This window comes from Heterodontus francisci, chromosome 36 (genome assembly GCF_036365525.1).
Source record: "Heterodontus francisci isolate sHetFra1 chromosome 36, sHetFra1.hap1, whole genome shotgun sequence".
NCBI classification, from domain to species: domain Eukaryota; kingdom Metazoa; phylum Chordata; class Chondrichthyes; order Heterodontiformes; family Heterodontidae; genus Heterodontus; species Heterodontus francisci.
Window position 1 is genome coordinate 43,101,051 of NC_090406.1, and position 16,462 is coordinate 43,117,512.

Genomic DNA, 16,462 nt, shown 5'->3' on the forward strand with positions numbered 1-16,462 from the left:
TCTGTAGCCATCTCTTTCAACACTCTAGGGTGAAGATTATCGGGTCTGGGGATTTGTCAACTTTCAGTCCCATTAATTTCTCCAATCCTACTTTTTTTTTTTACTAATCCTAATTTTTCAGTTCCTCATTCGCACTAGACCCTTGGATCTCAATTATTTCAGGGAGACTTCTTGTATCTTCCTCCGTGAAGACAGAGACAAAGTAATTATTTAGCTTCTCTGCCATTTCTCTATTCCCCACTATAAATTCTCCTGACTGCCTGTAATGGACCCACATTTGTCTTAGACAAACATTTCCTTCTTGCGTACTTATAGAAGCTTTTACAATCCGTATTTATATTTCTTGCCAGTTTATATTCATTTTCTATTCTCTCTATCAATTTCTTTGCTGGATTCTAAAATTCTCCCAATCCTCTGGCTTACGACTTTTTTGGCAACTTGATTAGCCTCCCCCTTTGAACTACTATTATCTGTAATTTGCTTTGTTAGCTACGGCTGACTCACTTTCCCTATTGGGTACTTTGCCTTATAGGAATGTATGCTTTTGAAAACCATGCATTACTTCTTGAAATACTAGCCATTGCCTATCTACCAACTTTTCCAATCCACCATGGCCAACTTGCTCCTTACACCTTCATAATTGCCCTTGTTTAGGATAAGGACCCTAGTTTCAGATTGAACTACATCTTTTTCAAACTTGATGGAAAATTCTATCATACTACGGTCATTTTTCCCAGAAAATTCTTTTACCACCAGATTATTAATTATCCCTTTCTCATTGCATAAATTAGATTCTAAATAGCCTGCTCCCTAGTTGATTCCTCAAAATATTGCTCCAGAAAATCATCTTGGACATATTGCAGGAATTAGTCTTCCACAGCATTGGTGCTCATTAGATTTACCCAGTCTACATATAGATTGATATCACCCACAATTACTGCATTGCCCTTATTGCATGTACTTCTAACTTTCTGATTTATACCATGCTCTACATTACCACTACCGTTTGGTGGCCTGTAAACCACTCCTACAATAATTGCTGTCCCTTGCCGTTTCTTAGCTCCACCCAAACAGATTTTACATCCTGTTCTTCCGATCAAAGATCCTCTCTCACTAATGCACTGATCCCATCCCTTATCAGCACTAAAGGTTTAAAAGATGACGAAGGAACCAGATTTTGTTTGAGTGATAGTTTGTTTCAACTAAAAGCTCACCACCACCTTCTCAAGGGCAATTAGGGATGGGCAATAAATACTGGCATAGCCAGTGACACCCACATCCCATGAATGAATAAAAAATAAATAAATAGGTTTGGGTGGAACAGGGGTCACAATCTCAAGTTATGCAAGTCCAGAACTAGGTGAGATATCTGGAGCTGGAGAGAATAGTGGACCCCCTAGAACAGGATGCCTTCTTGTGCAGTGGACGCTGATTTGATGAATTCCTACAAGCAAGAGTTGGACCAGTGTGATTTCCTGGATTTTATTTCCTGGACCAGGACCAGAGTGATTTTCTGGGCTTGTTTTGACTGCCTAGGACAGGGTTGGAGAGGAACTTTCCTTCCATCTAAATTGGCCTCGGATTTTATTTGCTTTTGTGCGTCTCCAGGAAATCACAGAGTTTTCAGGTGCAGTATGGAGCCAAATATAGTGATGCAGAAAGCATTGCAGTTGTAAAGAACAGGTTGGATAGACCAGAGGGTCTTTTCCTGTCTGCCATTGTTCATACACCAGGAATATCAAAAGCTCCACTTGAGATATTCCAATTTCTGCACTGGAAGTAAATTATTCTGCATAATTCCAGTCTATTTATTTTAAATGTTTTTTGGTTTCAAAATGGGAAAGCTCAGGTTTAGAAGATTATAGCTGTGTCATGCCCAGTAACGGCGTGTCCTATTCATAACTTTTAACATGGACTGTATCCAGCATAGAAACTTTTAAAATAGTATTCTCTTATATTAAAACAAATGAACCACAATAGACATTAAAAGGGCTGCATAAGATGGCTGCCGAGGGCCAGTTGACTTTTGCAATTGAATGACCATGGATGGAGTGCCTCTCTAACAATGAGCATACAAAGACAAAACCAGTTATGGAATTCACACCTCCTATTGTTTGTGGTCCTAACCAAAACTCACTACCTATGGACTCCTAGTCTCATTGTCTGAGCTCAAAACTTAAGAAAGCTGTAAGAAACCAATTAAATCATAAGTGGGTGTGACAGGTTATCATCCATCCCCCACTGTATAGCAATGGCTTTGAATTTCAAATCATTCTGGATGGGCAATATAAGTATTGATCAAGTGGTCACATGAACTTTAGCAGCAGCTGGTGACACTGCGGTGCATTCGTGCGGATGAGAGCTACATGGATAGCACGTTTATGGTCACCCCACAGCTTAAGAGTATGCAGGGAGAGAGGGAATAGGTGACCACCAAGTAGTCAAAAAGAATCAGGCAGGTAGTGCAGGAGATCCCCGAGTGCAGCTCACTCGCCAACAGGTATTCAGTTTCGAATACTGAGGAACGTGATGCTTCACCTGGGGAGTGCAGCCAGAGCCAAGTCCATGGCATTACGGGTGGCTCAGCTGCACGGGAGTACAGGGAAGACTGGAAGAGCTATGGTGACAGGTGATTCAATAGTCAGGGGAAGAGACAGGCGTTTCTGTGGCTGCAGATGTGAATCCAGGATGGTATGTTGCCTCCCTGGTGCCAGGGTCAAGAAAGCCACTGAGCAGCTACAGAGCATTCTGAAGGGGGAGGGTGAAAAGCCAGCAGTCGTGGTCCACATTGGAACCAATGACATAGGTAGAAAGAGGGATGTGGTCCTGTAGTCAGAATTTAGGGAGCTAGGCAAGAAATTAGCAAGCAGGACCTCAAAAGTAGTCATCCCCAGATTACTCCCAGTGCTACACGCGAGTAGAGAAAAAGGATAAGACAGATGAATGCGCGGCTGGAAAGATGGTGCAGGAGGAAGGGCTTTAGATTCCTGGGACATTGGGACCGGCTCTGGGGGAGATGGGACCTGCACAGGCTGGACGGGTTGCATCTGAACAGAGCTGAGACGGAGTTCCTTGCAGGACGTTTTACTAGTGCTGTTGGGGAGGATTTAAACTGGATTGGCAAGGGGATGGAGACCTTAGGGGTGACTCAGTTCTGATTTTGTCGCAAATGAAAATGGAAGGCAGAAAATTAATTGGTGAGTCTGGAAGACAGAGGAAACAAAGGTTAGAAAATACAAAATAAGTTTGGCCGTGCTCAAGGGTATCTATTTCAATACAAGCAGTATAGCAAATAAAGCAGATGAGTTGAGGGCATAGACAGACATGTGGCAGTATATCATAGCTATTACAGAAACATGGCTTAAGGAGGGATGGGAATGACAGCTCAATGTAAAGGCCTGCTACCCGACCCAAACCTGACGGGACCCGACGACGTGTCGAGTTCGGGTTGGGTCGGGCCCGGGTCGGGGACACACGGTAAGTGCTCTACTGGTAAATATTGAAATTAAAAAAAAAACTCATCAGAGCTGGGAGTCCGGGATGAAACTGAGTCTGCGGTGAGTGAGTGACATCACTATGACGTCATCACACATGCGCTGCAGCTTCCTGCAGGTTCGGTGTCAGGAAGGTAAATAAAGGGATGGTTAAGTTGGGCACCGGTCCGCTGTGGTTCGGTCGGGTTCAGTTTCCCGACCTGAACAGGCCTTCAGCTCAACGTTCTTAGTCACAGGGTTTTCAGACGCGATAGGGAGGGGGATAAGAAAGGAGGGGAAGTGGCAATTTTGGTCAAAGAAACAATTACAGCTGTGAGGAGGGATGATATGTTGGAAGGTTCATCAAATGAGGCCATATGGATTGAGCAAAGGAACAAAAAAAAAAAAGGGGCAATCACTGCTGGGAGTGTACTATAAATCCCAAAAAAGTCAGAGGGAGATAGAAGAGCAGATATGTTGGCAAATCTGAGAAGTGCAAGAACATAGGGCAGTAATAGAAGGGGATTTTAACTATCCCAATATTAACTGGGTTAGTTTTAGTGTGAAAGGAATAGAGGGAGCATTCAGGAGAACCTTTTTGCCCAGTATGTAGCAAGTCCAACAAGAGGGTGCAGTTTTAGGAAATGAAGCTGGGCAGGTGGAAAGAGTTGCAGCGAGAGCGCATTTTGGTGGTAGTGATCATAATTCAGTCAGTCTTAACATATTTATGGAAAAGGACAGCGATAGAACAGGAGAGTTCTCAATTGGGGCAAGGCCAATTTTACTAAACTGTTGAGTGATTGGCAAAAGTGGACTGAAACAGCTACTTGAAGGTAAATCAGTGTCAGAGCAGTGGGAGGCATTCAAAGGGGAGATTCAAGGGGTTCAGAGTAAACACGTTCCCACAAAGAAAAAGGGTGAGGTGGCCAAATCCCGAGCCCCATGGATGTCAAGGAGCTCACAGGGTAAGATAAGGCAGAAAAGAAAAGCTTATGTCGACACAAAGAACTCAATACTACAGAAAGCCGAAAGGAGTAGAGAAAGTGAAGAGGTGAAATCAAAAAAGGAAATTAGGAAAACAAAGAGAGGGCATGAAAGAATATTGGCAAGCAAAATCATGGTGAACCCAAAGATGTTTTATCAATACATTAGAGTAAGAGGATAACAAAAGAAAATGTAGGGCCCATAAAAGACCAAAAAGGTAACCGATGTGTAGGGGCAGATGTTGGTATTGTTCTTAATGAATACTTTGTGTCTGTCTTCACAAAAGAGGGGGACGATGCAGATATTGTCATTAAGGAAGAGGGGTGTGAAGTATTGGATGTGATAAACATAGGGAAAGAGGAAGTATTAATGGGATTAGCATCCTTGAAAGTTGATAAATCACCAGGACCAAATTAAATGTACCAAAAGGCTGTTAAAAGCAGCGAGAGAGGAAATAGCGGAAGGTCTGACCGTCATTTTCTAGCCCTCACTGGATACAGGTGTGGTGCCAGAGGATTGGAGAACTGCTAATGTTGTACCTGTTTAAAAAGGGAGCGAGGGATAGACTGAATAATTACAGGCCAGTCAGTCTAACCTCAGTAATGGGCAAACTATTGAAATCTATTCTGAGAGACAGGATGAACTATTACTTAGAAAGGCGCAGGTTAATCTAGGATAGTCAGCATGGATTTGTTAAGGGAAGATCTTGTTTGACCAACTTGATCGAATTTTTTGAAGTAACAAGGATGATAGATGAGGGTAGTGCAGTTGATGTGGTCTACATGGATTTTAGCAAGGCTTTTGAGAAGGCCCAACATGGCAGACTGGTTAAAAAGATAAAATCCCATGGGATCCAGGGAAATGCAGCAAGGTGGATACAAAATTGGCTCAGTGGCAGGAAACAAAGGGTAATTGTTGACGGGTGTTATTGCAACTGAAGGGCTGTTTCCAGTGGTGTTCCACAGGGCTCAGTACTGGGTCCCCTGCTTTTTGTGGTATATATTAACGATTTGGATGTAAATGTAGGGGGCATGATCAAGAAGTTTGCAGATGACACAAAGATTAGCCATGTGGTAGATAGCGAGGAGGATAGCTGTAGCCTGCTGGAAGATATTCTTTGTCTTGTCAGATGGGCAGAAAAGTGGCATAAGGAATTTAACCCACAGAAGTATGAGGTGACGCATTTAGGAAGGTCAAACAAAGCAAAGGAGTATGCAATTAATGGGAAAATACTGAGAAGTGTAGATGAAGTGAGGGACCTTGGAGTGGATGTCCACAGATCCCTGAAGGTAGCAGGACAGGTCGATAAGGTGCTTAAGGCAGCATATGGAATCCTTTCCTTTATTATCTGAGATATACTGGGGAGGCGGTGGCGTACTGGTATTGTCACTGGACTAGTAACCCAGAGACCCAGGTATTGCTCTGGGGACATGGGTTCGAATCCCACCACAGCAGAAGGTGGAATTTGAATTCAATTAATAAATCTGGAATTTAAAGCTAGTCTAATGATAGCCATGAAACCATTGTCGATTGTTGTAAAAACCCATCTGGTTCACTAATGTCCTTTAGGGAGGAACTTCGGGTTCCGAAGAAGGGTCACTGACCCGAAACGTTAACTCTGCTTCTCTTTCCACAGATACTGCCAGACCTGCTGAATATTTCCAGCATTTCTTGTTTTTAATACTTAAAAGGGACAGACAGGGTAGATGTTTAGAACCAGGGGACACAATTTCAAAATAAGGGAGAAGCCACTTAGGACAGAGATAAGGAGAAAGTTTGTTACTCAGAGGGTTGCGAATCTTTGGAAATCTCTACCCCAGAGGGCTGTGGAAGCTCAGTCATTGAGTATGTTTAAAGCAGAGACTGACAGATTTCTAAATATCAATGACATAAAGGCATATGGGAATAGTGTGGGAAAAAGGCATTGAAGTGGATGATCAGCCAGGATTGTACTGACTGGCCTACTCCTGCTCCTATATTTCTTCCGGTTTACGTGATTCAGTCCCACATTATTTTCAAGAAGTTTTAAAAAGTAAATAGGCCAAGTCAGCACTAACTCCAGATAAAGTATGTCAGTCATCATTTTTTGGACGTGCCTTAAACATTCTTTGATGAAGGTATATGCATACTGCCATTCATCATTTCCTTATCCAACTAAGATGTCAGGAAGAAAGAGGACAAAAAATACAGGGATGTTGTTCGAGTACAGTTTGTTCCAACTAAATTAGGTTAGGGAAAGCCAAGGATATGATCTCAAGTTATGCAAAGCTAGACTGGATTCTATGTCTGGAGGTGGTTCTTTACCCAGAAAATGGTGGACCTTTGAACAGGCTGCCTGTGGTCTCCTTCCAAGTCACACATCACCCTGACTTGGACATATCTCACTGTTTTCATCACCACTGGGTCAAAATCCTGGAAATCCCTACTTACAATAGCACTGTGGGAGTACCTTCACCACATGGACTATAGTAGTTCACCACCACCCTTCTCAAGAGCAACTAGGGATGGGCAATAAATGCTGACCTTGCCTGCCACGCTCACATCCCATGAATGAGTAAATAAAAATGCTGGCCCATCGAAGATACCATCTTCAGTTCTTTTCAACCAAAGATAAACAGCTGGTCTGTAGCTAACTTGCAAGAATTCTATTACTCTGGAGAGGAGCACATAGGGGAAGATTTACAAAACCATGTAATTAACACATGACTACTTATAAAACCAGCAACACACACAACAAATAGACTAACCCTAATAGACAAATAAATCACAACTGAAGAAAGGAGGTTCGGCTTTTGGCTTCATTCAAATGATTAATGATACTTTTGAATTAATTGACCTTTCTTCATTCACCATACTCCCCACAAAAATGTTGTGAATATTTATCCTGGGCCATGGGGAACTGGATGCCTGAGCACAGCGAATATTGGAAAAATTGGCATGTCAGTGTCTGCCCATAAAAGAACCTGTCCGAATTCCCATAACTAATGAATCTCTCCTTTTCTCTTCTCCATGGGTGTAGCGATGAGGTTGTAGTAAAATAGCTCATGATAAATGGACAGTTGTGTCTACAAAAAGTCTCACTTCAAATCTAACCCAGCTGAGCCTCTTGCTTCCTAGGCTTCCCCAATTCTGCACTCTCCGATGGACAGCCCCCACTAGATAAAAGCAAAATACTGCGGATGCTGGAAATCTGAAATAAAAACAAGAAATGCTGGAATCACTCAGCAGGTCTGGCAGCATCTGTGGAAAGAGAAACAGAGTTAACGTTTCGGGTCAGTGACCCTTCTTCGGAACTGACAAATATTAGAAAAGTCACAGATAATAAGCAAGTGAGGTGGGGGTGGGGCAAGAGATAAAGCAATGAAGGTGAACAAGGTAAAAGAGACAAACGAAAATCCTGGAGAGAAGAGCAGAACTTCTTCAAGGTAGGCATTCCTGGAAGAGAAGTGGCAGTGAATTAAACACTAAAATAAAAGCAAAATACTGCGGATGCTGGAAATCTGAAATAAAAACAAGAAATGCTGGAATCACTCAGCAGGTCTGGCAGCATCTGTGGAAAGAGAAGCAGAGTTAATGTTTCGGGTCAGTGACCCTTCTTCGGAACTGACAAACCCACTAGATCAATGCTTGTGGAAAATAAAGCCACAGAAGTCCCACCTGATGCTGCCGGATTAGAGATGCTTTGTCCAACTGCCTCCCGACCTGAAGCTGGTCACACAAGAGGTACAGTCTGTTTGGACAATGAGAAGATGCACATACAAGTGTTAACACTTTTTTTGGTAGCAGGCAGGAAGGACCTGGGATTGTCTATTTCATCTGACTGTCCAGACAAATATTCATTGTAAATCCATAACCTCATTGAGAACTGCCATTATAAAAAAGGACTGTAAATCTGCAGGATACTCACTGATCCACAAATAACAGTTCATAAGGCGCTGGCTTGTCGCACACAGGACACATCCATGTAGGCTTTTTCTCATTCATCTGAATATAAAGGGCTGCATCGAAACACTGTAAATGTGTGCAGGTAATACCGCGACAGGGCACTGAAAGCCGCATCTTGCCAAGCTGTTGAGCAATGACATTGGAAAGTTAGATTAGAAATAGGCTTCATTTCATCTAGACTGATAATTTCAAAAATAGTTTTATTGAAACTGTGAACAAAAAATTGCAGTGACACTCAGATTTCTGTTGTGCAGCCGGGTCACCTGCCAAATGAAACTTTAATTGATGTCTATTTGACACAAATATAGATGGTACAACTCATCCACCTTAAGCCACTTTATAATGGTGTCAGGAGAGTGTGGCTCAGTGTGAGACCATTAACCTCAAGAGCATTGCACTCCTCAATTTACCTTAGGTTATGCTAATTCTTTTACGGTATGCCTGTTGAAAGTTATTTGGGAAATGCAAACTTGTATTTTGATAGTCATTATTTTCAATTCCAAAATGAAGGGGATTGACAGTAGACAGGGAGAAACTGTTCCTACAGGTAGGTGGGTTAGTAACTAGAGACTAATTATTTAAAATAATTGGCAAAAAAGGTAAGGTGGAGATGAGCAGAATTTTTTTTTTTAAAACTCAGCGAGTTATGATGATCTGGAATACATTGCCTGATAGAGTGGTAGAAGCACATCCAGTAGTTCTAAAGGGAATTGGATCACTACTTAAAATGAAAAAAAGATGCAGGTCAGACGGGAGAGAACAGGTCTGTGGGACTAATTGGTTGCTCTTTCACAGCTGGCAGAGGGACAATAGGCTAAATGGCCTCGTACCATGCTGCTTGAAGTACACATATAGTAATTAAGTGTGTTAACAACACAATATAGTTAATCATTTATGCATACTGCTATGCACAATACAGTGTGAAAATATATTTATGCAATAAAATAAACAAAATGTCTGTAGTATGCACTTTTAGTTTACTGCAGCTTCTGTGAAATTAAAAGCAAAGCAGATAACAACTCTCAACAGCCCGCAATTAATCAAATCTTGGAAATGCTCATTTTATGTCCAATTGCTTGAGGATGTGAGAGATTACATTAACCCCTTAAGAATTTTGACCTCCTCTGCTTTTGTCAATACTTAAATTGTTAAACACCGTGCTGCTGACGAAACTAATAATGGGCATTATAATCTAAGAAACATAACCAAGACAAAAATGAAGGACACAAGACAATTTTAAAGGCGAGTGTATTGTGTGCTTTCTTTCAATGGTATGAAACAACTTTCTCCAACACTAGACACTAATTGCAAGGAACAAGCCAACAGCAATTTTCCTTCTTCCTTGGGAGGCCTCGAGCTTTTTAAAAAAAAAAATTCTTTCTTGGGATGTGGGCATCACTGGCAATGCCAGCATTTGTTGCCCATCCCCAATTGCCCTTGACAACTGAGTGGCTCATAATGCCATTTCAGCGCGCAGTTAAGAGTCAATCACATTGCTGTGGTTCTGGAGTCATATGTAGACCAGACCAGATAAGGACAGCAGATTTCCTTCCCTAAAGGACATTAGTGAATCAAATGGGGTTTTATGACAATCAATGATGGTTTCATGGCACCATTACTGAGACTAGCTTTCAATTCCAGATTTTTGTTTTTAATTAACTGAATTTAAATTCCACCAGCGACATTACCACTACTCCACTGTCTCCCCCAGTATCACCAATTCTCTCAATAATATTCACAGCCACCCCCTCTCCTTTGCCATCTCACGTGGTCTCACTACTCCCATCTTATCAAACACAGGTAAGTTCATCTCTGATCACTTCCTTGCATCACTCTCCATCTACATCTCAACTTTACCTCCTTCTATATCTGTCCCTGGAAAACCTATCCTCCAATTCATTTACAAATGCACTTTCAAAATCGTAACTGTCTAGTCTTTATCCCCCCTTTCGCCACATTTCTGCGGTTACTAATTTGCTCAACTGCACCCTCACCTCCACCTTTGATGTCCGAATTCCCAACAAAACCATTATACACTCTCACCCTGGTCATTCGCCTGCTATGGCCATCATCACTGTTCCCTTAAGCTGAAGGAACACAGACTTGAATGGATTGGACAGACAACCTATTTAGCCATTCAAGGCCAGATCTGGCTTGATGTCATACAGCACCATCGGGTCTTGCTCTAGTCTGCTAAAATTGCTCTCTCTTCCAGGAGCATACTGGAATGCAAAGATAAAACCCGGCTTCTTTTATCTAATGCAAACTGTCTTCTAAAACCCCTCTCCCCCAACCTTACCTCCAACAATAAGCACGAAGAATTCACGGAGTTCTCTGTTGCAAAGATTAAGACCATCCAATCAGCGGCCTCTGCCGCTTCGATCCCTTCCACTCGCCCACTGGGTCAAACTTCGCCTAAAAGTTCCCAGCTGCCTCATCCATGAACTTGTACCTTTTTCTAGTTTCTCTCCTACCTCCCCTCATGCCCATTCCAAGCTAATTTTGTCCACGAGACCCACCTCCTGCTCCATCAACCCCATCCTCACTAAACTGCTGATCACCCAAATTTCCTCCCTGGTCCCCATATTAGCTGCAATTGTTAACAGGTGCTGTCCTCCTCTCCCTTAAATCTGCCATCACCCTGCTTCAAAAAAAACCCTGACCCCCACCGTCCCATCTTCAACCTCCCTTTCCTCTCCAACTGCCCTTGAATGTGTTGTTGGCTCCCAAATTCATACCCATCTTTCCCAGAACTCCAGCTTGAATCCCTCCAACCAAGTTTCAGCCTCTGCCACAGTAAAGAAATGGCTCTCATCAAAGTCATGAATGACATCCTCTGTGAGCTGCTTCAGTTCAAGCTCAGGATTTCTGACCTTGAGGGGCAGCTAGAATCACTGTAGAGCATCAGGGAGCAGGAACGTTTCCTGGATCCTATGTCCCAGGAGGACTAGGGGACACAGATTGAAGATTTTGGGCAAGAGATGCAGGGGAAATATGAGGAAGAACTTTTTTTTTTAAACTAAGTGGGTGGTAATGACCTGAAACTCACTGCCCATAAGGGTAGTGGAAGCAGAGACAATGACTTCAAAAGGAAATAAACTTGCAGGGCTACGGGGATCGAGCAGGGGAGTGGGACTGACTGGATAGCTCTGTGGAGTGTCGGCATGAACTTGATAGACCAAATGGCCTCCTTCTGTGCCGTAAATGACTATTACTCTATATTTGCGTTCATTAATTCTGACCTTTCAAACATTGATTTTAATTACTCCACCATTGGTAGCTGTGTCTTTAATTGCCTCGGCCCTAAGCTCTTGAATTTTCTCCCTAAAACTCCCTACTGCTGTTTCTTCCTTTAAGACATTCCTTAAAATCTACGTCTTGATCACGCTTTTGGCCATATGTCCTAATATTGCCATATGTGGCTCGGCGTCACATTTTGTTTTATAATGCTCCTGTGAAGCGCTTTGGGATGTTTTATTATGGTAAAGGTGCTATCGTTGTTTGGAATAAACACACTAGGAAACAATGCATAACTTCTAACTTTTGACAATAAAACCAATAAGTTTACATTTCTAAGCAAGAAAATGAAATTTTATGGTGCCAGTTTGGCTTAGTCTCTCTTCAGTCCTGGATTCAAGCCCCACCCTAAGAACTGAGCACATAACGTAGGCCAGTGCAACAGTGAAGTAACACTGCATTGTTAGGGATGTGGGCATTGTTGGCAAGGCCAGCATTTTTTGTTGCCCACCCCTAATTGCCCTTGACAACTGAGTGGCTTGCTAGGCCTTTTCAAAGAGTAGTTAAGAGTCAACCACACTGCTATGGGTGTAGAGTCACAGGATAGACCAGGTAAGGATGGCAGATTTCCTTCCCTAAAAGGAATTAGTGAACTAGATGGGTTTTTACGACAATGATAGTTGCATGACACCATTACTGAGACTAGCTTTCAATTCCAGATTTTTAAAAATTAATTGAATGTATTAATTAATTGAATTTAAATTGCACCAGCAGCCATGGTGGGATTTGAACAAGTGTCCCCAGGGCATTAGCCTGGGCCTCTTGATTACTAGTCCAGTGACAATACCACTATGTCACCATCTCCCCTTATTTGAATGAGACGTTAAACAATCCTCGTGGTTAGGTGGATGCTAAAGATCACAAGGTTTTTTTTTGGAGCGGGGAGTTCGACTAGTATCCCAGCTACGCTCCAGCCTCCAGTATCAGAATTTAGATTAACTAGCCAATTATCCAAATGCTGTCCGTGGGATCTTGCTGCATGCAAATTGGCTGCCGTAGTTACCTACATAATTGTGAAGCATTTTGAAATATTTAAAACAAAAAGATACCTTCTTTCTTTACAAAAGGAGTGATTTTTTTAATCAAATAAAGTTGTACTAAAATGAAATTGTCTTTTCTTTTTCAAAAAGCAGAAATAACATTCAGAACTTTTTTTAAACCAAGTAAGTTTGTTATTTTCTCCCCCTGGGAAAATTTGATATTCACTGTTCTATTACTGGTTTTGCAAAAGATTCTGTGACAGTACAGGAATACTTACACTACACATAAGAGAAACACGAAGGCCAGTGGTGGTAACATCATTGTCAGGTTCCAGTCGAAGCTTTTTTCGAACTTTAATGTAAAACGGATAGCTTCTATTACAAAATTATACAAACAAACAGATAAAACAATAACTTTTATCCTGTTAAGATAAGCTTGGAGGAGGAAGCAAGAATATGCAACTTTTTGAAGCTGTAAATCTAGCACAGAAGCAGGCCTTTCAGTCCACTGCACCCGTGCCAGCCCTTAAAAAGAGCTATCTTTTAGTCCCACTCTCCTGCCCTTTCTGCAAATTTTTCCTTCAAGTACACAAAGTTACTATGGAATCTGCTTCCACCATCTTTTCATTCAGTGCACTCCAAGCACACACAGGTCTCAGGAGAAAAATGATCCACTCAAATCATATGTTGATGTTTATTATGTTAAGAAACTGGCATCTTATCTAGTATCGACACAAACCCCAGCCCATTCAATTAAAAGTCGATAAGGTTACTGCAGCTTTGGATTTGAGTGCAACATCTCAACTTGGGAGACAGAACATTCTCCATCGGAAGAGTGGGGAATATACATGCACACTAGGATTTACTTTGAGCTACGATTGTGCATTTGTACTTGGGAAGCTCCAATATGTTAAATGGCGCATTAAGATTAAGTTTCAACTTCAAATTTTTTTTTTTGAAAGTCATTGATTTTAAGCAAATAAATGTTTTATAACATGGGTCATTGCTTTCACATCTCAAAATTAAGACTGCTGAGCCCATAACTGCATAATTATTAAATTATAGAAGCCATTAATCAGTAAGTAAAACTTTAATATATACCCCACTTGTGACAAAACATTTAGTGGAGGTGGTTTTTAAAAGAACGAACAAGCTTCCCATGTTACAGAAGCAAAGGACAGTAAACAAAAACATATTCAGTGTTTGTCCCCTGACAACGAACAGTTAATTTACTACAGTGGTGTTCCTGATTTAGTAACTCCCATCAGAAAGATCACATGCTTACTATATCATAATTCAGCTATTATATATGAAAAGCCACAATATTGGCACTTTCAGAATAACTACTTACTTAATTCCCTAGAAATTTCAGAAGCTCTGGTTTCATTCACTTGAAGTTTGTGCAGTAATTCTGCTACTCTGTGCTGCCTTACCAGGTACAATACCACAGAATATCGCTAAAAGAAATAATCAAAGAGGAACAGTTATGTTCAACTAACAAACCTCTTTCAAACCAAATGCTGGCGTGCACACCTACATAAAAAACTCAATACCAAATTGAGAGTTGTATTATAAGCAATAAAACATTGGTTCTAACTGGTTACAAATGGAGGTTAATCAGGTTTTACCTTGGAAAAATGTCCCCAAAATATATTTAAATAGTTAGCTCCACGAGATGTCAAGTTGAGCAGTGAAGTGATATCAATGGGCCGACATGGCCTTTTTGGTTCTACTCCAGGTTTATTTGATGAAAAGTAACTCTTAAATTAAAAAAAAATACAGGTGGTTAAAAACTTCTGGTAATAAAATTCAGTGTCAATCAAAATTGCAAGTTAAAGCCATTGATGTACAAGGTAATTCTAGTCTTCAAAAAGTGCTGAACCTAAAGTCAAAGAATCTTTTGCACAACATACTCTCAATATCACCTCAAGCTGTTGAGAAAACATCTCAAGTCTTCAGAGTTTCCTCAGGGGAAGAGATTCTTCACTCATATGGAAGGTGGTGAGGGAATGAAAGACTATTAAATGCAAGAATGGGCTCTCTCTCCTGATTCAAGAGTATAAAAATCACCCCAGGAACAGAAATTTCACCTACGGCCCAGAAACAAGGCAATTTGGCTCAAATTGGTCTATGCTGGTGTTTATGCCTTTGCTCACCTGTCTTCAGCTAACCCCATCAGCACACCCTTCTAACCAGAGGTCCATGAATGACCCAAGAGAGACCTTGAAAGCAATTAAACAGCAGGAGAAATAACATAAGAAACAACCTGGTCAAACATTTTGTTCTTCAAAAACAAAAAAGCTAGTTGTACTTTCAGCCCCAGTGTGGGCCAACTTCAATCCAAAAGTGAATGGTCAGTGTCCACTCTACACTCCACCACCCCACCAATGCTGGATACTTGCAAAACAAATGAATACCAGAACCTCAAATAGGTGGGGGTTACAGTTTCATAGATCATGCATCCCCTCAATACCTCACCCACATGGCCACTCTTCATGTGTGACCCTTGATAGTTTGAAACCTGACTGATTCTTGCCCTCTTGCCAACAAGTGAACAGATCAAAACTGCCTCAAATGATGAAACAGCATGCAAAATAACCATGCAGTTTCCAATTTTGAAATTGGCATTTATCCTCAAAGACTCATATCAACGTGTTTGGCCTGACTAAAATCTGGCTTCATGCGGGTAGCTCGACTCGCATAGGCCATTCCTCCTTCTAATTACACTATCCAGCACATTACCCACCCAAACCAACATGGGAATGGCGTGCGTGTCATCTCAACCTCTCTCTTTGCCAGTCCAGTATATTTTCTTCCTTTGAGAACATCTGTACCAACCCTTCTCCTTGACCTTCAATGCTCTCATCATCTACCAGTCTCCTAAACAAAAACAAAATACTGCAGATACTAGTAATTTGAAATAAGTCAGAAAATGCTGGAATTACTCACATTAGGAGGCTTCTGTAGAGCAAGAAACAGAATTATTTCAGATCAATGACCTTTCATCAGAAGTTGAGTTTATTGACCTGAAACATTAACTGTTTCTCTCTCCTCAGATGTTGCCTAATCTATTACCAACATTTTCTATTTTTATCCCAAAGCTGAACTCTCTTCCCCAATCTCAATTAACTCTTGCACCGAGCAGTGAATTATCATCTGTGATATCAAGTGACCTCTAAAGTTCTTCCTCTAACTTCGGTCCTCATTCAACCTCAACCCTGTATATTAAACTAGCACATTTCATTAATTATTACCACTGTATGCTGGCATCATCTTAATACCTATAATCTCCAATCACTTCATCTTTGTCATTCCTTAGATCCCCATGCCCAAATTAAACATCTCCACTCTTACTCTCAGCTTTTGGAAGAAAACCATCAGCTCTGTTACCAGCACACTCTCAAAAACAACTCTTTCAACATTTCATCTATTACAATGTTACATGGTCAGCTGATCTGCTTAACAACTGCCTTGTCTCTGCTTTTGACATTCTCGTTGCTGTCAGTGCCGTGCATCCCGAGCAAAACAACCATGCTCAAAACAGAGACCCATAGGCTCCTGTGCATTTGATATACAACCGGCCTGTTCATCCATTGTTAGATGTGGGTTGACCATTTCAAGCATCACTACTTCTGTCTGTCACCAAATCCTCTACAGGGTCTACCTTAATAGCTTTTTCCTCCCTATTGCCTCCACTATTTGAACCTCTTCTTTCCAGTAACACTGCAATACTCCAACTTCAAATTCCTTTCCCCACTCTGACCGCAAAACTAATCTCTTCCA

At 41.4% G+C, this 16,462-nt stretch overlaps 1 protein-coding gene across 4 annotated transcripts in view; it reads right to left on the minus strand.

Annotated features, from left to right (window-relative positions):
* Positions 1–16,462, minus strand: part of LOC137351782 (E3 SUMO-protein ligase PIAS4-like) — a 132,335-nt gene that overhangs the window by 33,237 nt on the left and 82,636 nt on the right. For all 4 annotated transcript variants that reach the window (XR_010969570.1, XM_068016606.1, XM_068016604.1 and 1 more), the window contains 4 exons: positions 14,308–14,439; positions 14,031–14,136; positions 12,958–13,031; positions 8,365–8,525 (listed from right to left, as the gene is read on the minus strand). Coding sequence is in view for 3 of the 4 variants with exons in the window: in XM_068016606.1 (XP_067872707.1) it covers positions 8,365–8,525; positions 12,958–13,031; positions 14,031–14,136; positions 14,308–14,439 (473 nt within the window). In the remaining variant the exon portion in view is untranslated. The remainder of the gene's footprint in view (positions 1–8,364; positions 8,526–12,957; positions 13,032–14,030; positions 14,137–14,307; positions 14,440–16,462) is intronic.